This window comes from Oryzias melastigma, linkage group LG16 (assembly GCF_002922805.2).
Source record: "Oryzias melastigma strain HK-1 linkage group LG16, ASM292280v2, whole genome shotgun sequence".
Classification (NCBI taxonomy): domain Eukaryota; kingdom Metazoa; phylum Chordata; class Actinopteri; order Beloniformes; family Adrianichthyidae; genus Oryzias; species Oryzias melastigma.
In genome coordinates this window covers 15,538,665-15,541,277 of record NC_050527.1, presented here as the reverse complement: position 1 = coordinate 15,541,277, position 2,613 = coordinate 15,538,665, and the positions used below count along the sequence as shown (strand labels likewise).

The following is a 2,613-nucleotide window of genomic DNA, read 5'->3' as shown; positions in this document are numbered from 1 at the left end:
GAACCGTGAGTTTTGTGATCCGCAACACCCCTACAAATGTGTCATCTGCATATACAGTCATGTGAGCCTTACCTAATACATTAGTTGTATCCCTTACAAATACACTGTAAAGCAAAGGACCAAGACAGCTCCCTTGTGGAATGTTACACAGTCAAAAAACACAACACCTACTAATAACCTTACAACGCAGTCCTCAGTAAAAGCTGTTGGTACTGTGCTAGTTTTAAAATATTCTATATGTGCATGCTGGACATCAGAAAGAACACCATTTAATTCAAAATTTGGAGCATGTCCTGTTCGGAAGCTGAGGATTCTATGCCCACCTCTCAATCCAAAAACCATGGCTTTTTACACTGGGATGAACTGAATCTGACTTGCTGGTGTAGAACTACTGGTTGCTTGCTGAGCTGATCTGGCTTTTCCAGCTACTTTGGTTTTCTACCAAGCCCCAGACAGGAAGTCTGAGTGTTGCCCTATGGTTTTGACATTCTTGCTGTATGGGTGACAGTGACTCTTGCAGAGGAATGCTCGAGACAACTTGTCTGGCAGTACGAACGTCTATGGTATCCAAGTAAAAATGCACACACTCGTACCTCTCAACCCCCATCTCCACTCACACACACACACACATTAGGGGATCTTTAATTTTAGTTGGCATTTCAACAGAGATTCCTTTTTGGTCTCCATAGCAGGAGCTGCGCACTATGGGGCCACAATTGCCCCCCACCCACTGACAAACACTTTCTCAAGAAGTCTCCACGAAGTGGAGGACGACAGCTGTGCACCTCTGACACACAGCGTCTGAGACACAGTCACAAATATGTCTAGGAAGGCTTGACAGCCTGCTGGTGATTGACAGACAGACAGCGCTATATAGACTCCTTATTTACCTCTGTAACGCATAATTAGACCTTTTTATTTCTCACTATCTTTGTTGTTTTTTTTTCACCCTCTTAACCTGTTAATGATTGACACGTGAATATATCTCGTACAAACAAACCAGACGTGATGTTGTGCAAGTTCTGCATGTCTGAAGCCAGACAGTCTGCATGCTGCTGTAACCCATTTAGACCCAAGGTGCCCTTTAACCACACAAGTGGCATTACTAATGGGTTGCATCAGGTCTTTAACAAAACATATAAAGACATTTTTTTGTCAATGTCAGTATTTTACAGAAAAAAACATCAGTTTTTTTATGTTTATGTTCCACATGACTCCTCAAAGTCAAATCAGAGGAAAAAAGCTTGCTTTCTTCCACAGGTGCTTTCTGGAAGGTTTGATTAACCCTCTACAGGAACAGATGGAAGAGTGGAAAAGAGGGGTCAACACTTTGGACAAGGACCACGCTAAAGGTGAAGCTAAACACCAGATGTCACTCCTATCAAAATCTTTTTAGAGATCCCAATTCTTTGTTTGAACCATTTTTCATTTGAGTAAGTGACTTTGCTTTGTCTCATTTGCTGCATAGATTTCACACCCAACTTTCTATGTTTTTTTCTTTTGTTTTCGGTTGAAACAGAGTACAAAAAGGCTCGGCAGGAGATTAAGAAGAAGTCCTCAGACACTCTGAAGCTTCAGAAAAAAGCAAAGAAAGGTAAAGAATAGAAAAAATTACTCTTCCCTATCCCTAAAGTTAATTGAGAAATTTAGAGAAAAAGTCTTTAACACATGGGTTTCATTATGTGTGGAGCCATATCTAACATTTAAACAATCAGGAATCTGTAGATTTTGTAGAACCCTATGTTTAATGGAACAAATGGGAACAATTGTAATATATTTTTTAGAATGGTAAGTGTCCTGACTTTAAACAAACTTTCCTTTCCCATTTGAATTTCTTAGCCAAATTTATACAAGTATGCATTGAAACTGTTGGAAGTGCAGTTTTTAGGCTGACAGAAGGTTAATAACTCCAGTTTTAGTTGAGGGTTATATATAGGCTCGAGTGGTTTCATTTCCAATGTTATCACCATTTACTTATCTCTTGAGAGGCCATCATCTGTAACCGAGTGAAGCAAGGAAAAAAAATCAGCTGGACAAATAACATTTTATGAAAAAGGTTGCTTTCATTTCAAAAATCCTTCTAACTACTAAATATATTTTCACATTGTTAGTCTCAAGTGTGAAGCAAATTTACTTTTATGAATGTGCAGATGAAGTAAGGCCTAAACATTACCTTACTTGGTAATCAGTTTTTAACAGCAGGAGCTTGTTCTCAGTGCAGTTCTCTTGGCTCAGGTTTCACATCAGCATCCATCTCACAGCTCTTCAAATGTAAACACACAGAAAACTGAGTTAGTTGACTATCTATGTGTTATTCTTCAGTACATTAATGGTACAAATGGAGGTACTCATTTAACAGATTGTGTGATTTTAAACATGAAACATGAACATGAAAGAGTTTTAACATGAAAGAAAAAAATAGAAAATCAAAAGACTAATCTGAAAAAAACTTTACTAACATTAATAGAACAAACCTGCAGTAGTTATGTATTAAAGCCAACATAAATCTATTCAAACGTCAGTTCATCATTTGAAGTGTACAGTCAAACACCAACAACTGTGCATTACACTTCTCTCCCAACTCCAACAAAACTCAAAACCTCTTCAGAGAGC

The 2,613-nt window shown here is 38.3% G+C and overlaps 1 protein-coding gene across 8 annotated transcripts in view; it reads left to right on the top strand.

Moving 5' to 3' along the window:
* LOC112143363 (protein MTSS 1) overlaps window positions 1–2,613 on the top strand; it is a 40,711-nt gene that overhangs the window by 23,950 nt on the left and 14,148 nt on the right. For all 8 annotated transcript variants that reach the window (XM_024267278.2, XM_024267282.2, XM_024267276.2 and 5 more), the window contains exons 5-6: window positions 1,261–1,352; window positions 1,520–1,594. In XM_024267278.2, the coding sequence (XP_024123046.1) occupies window positions 1,261–1,352; window positions 1,520–1,594 (167 nt within the window). The remainder of the gene's footprint in view (window positions 1–1,260; window positions 1,353–1,519; window positions 1,595–2,613) is intronic.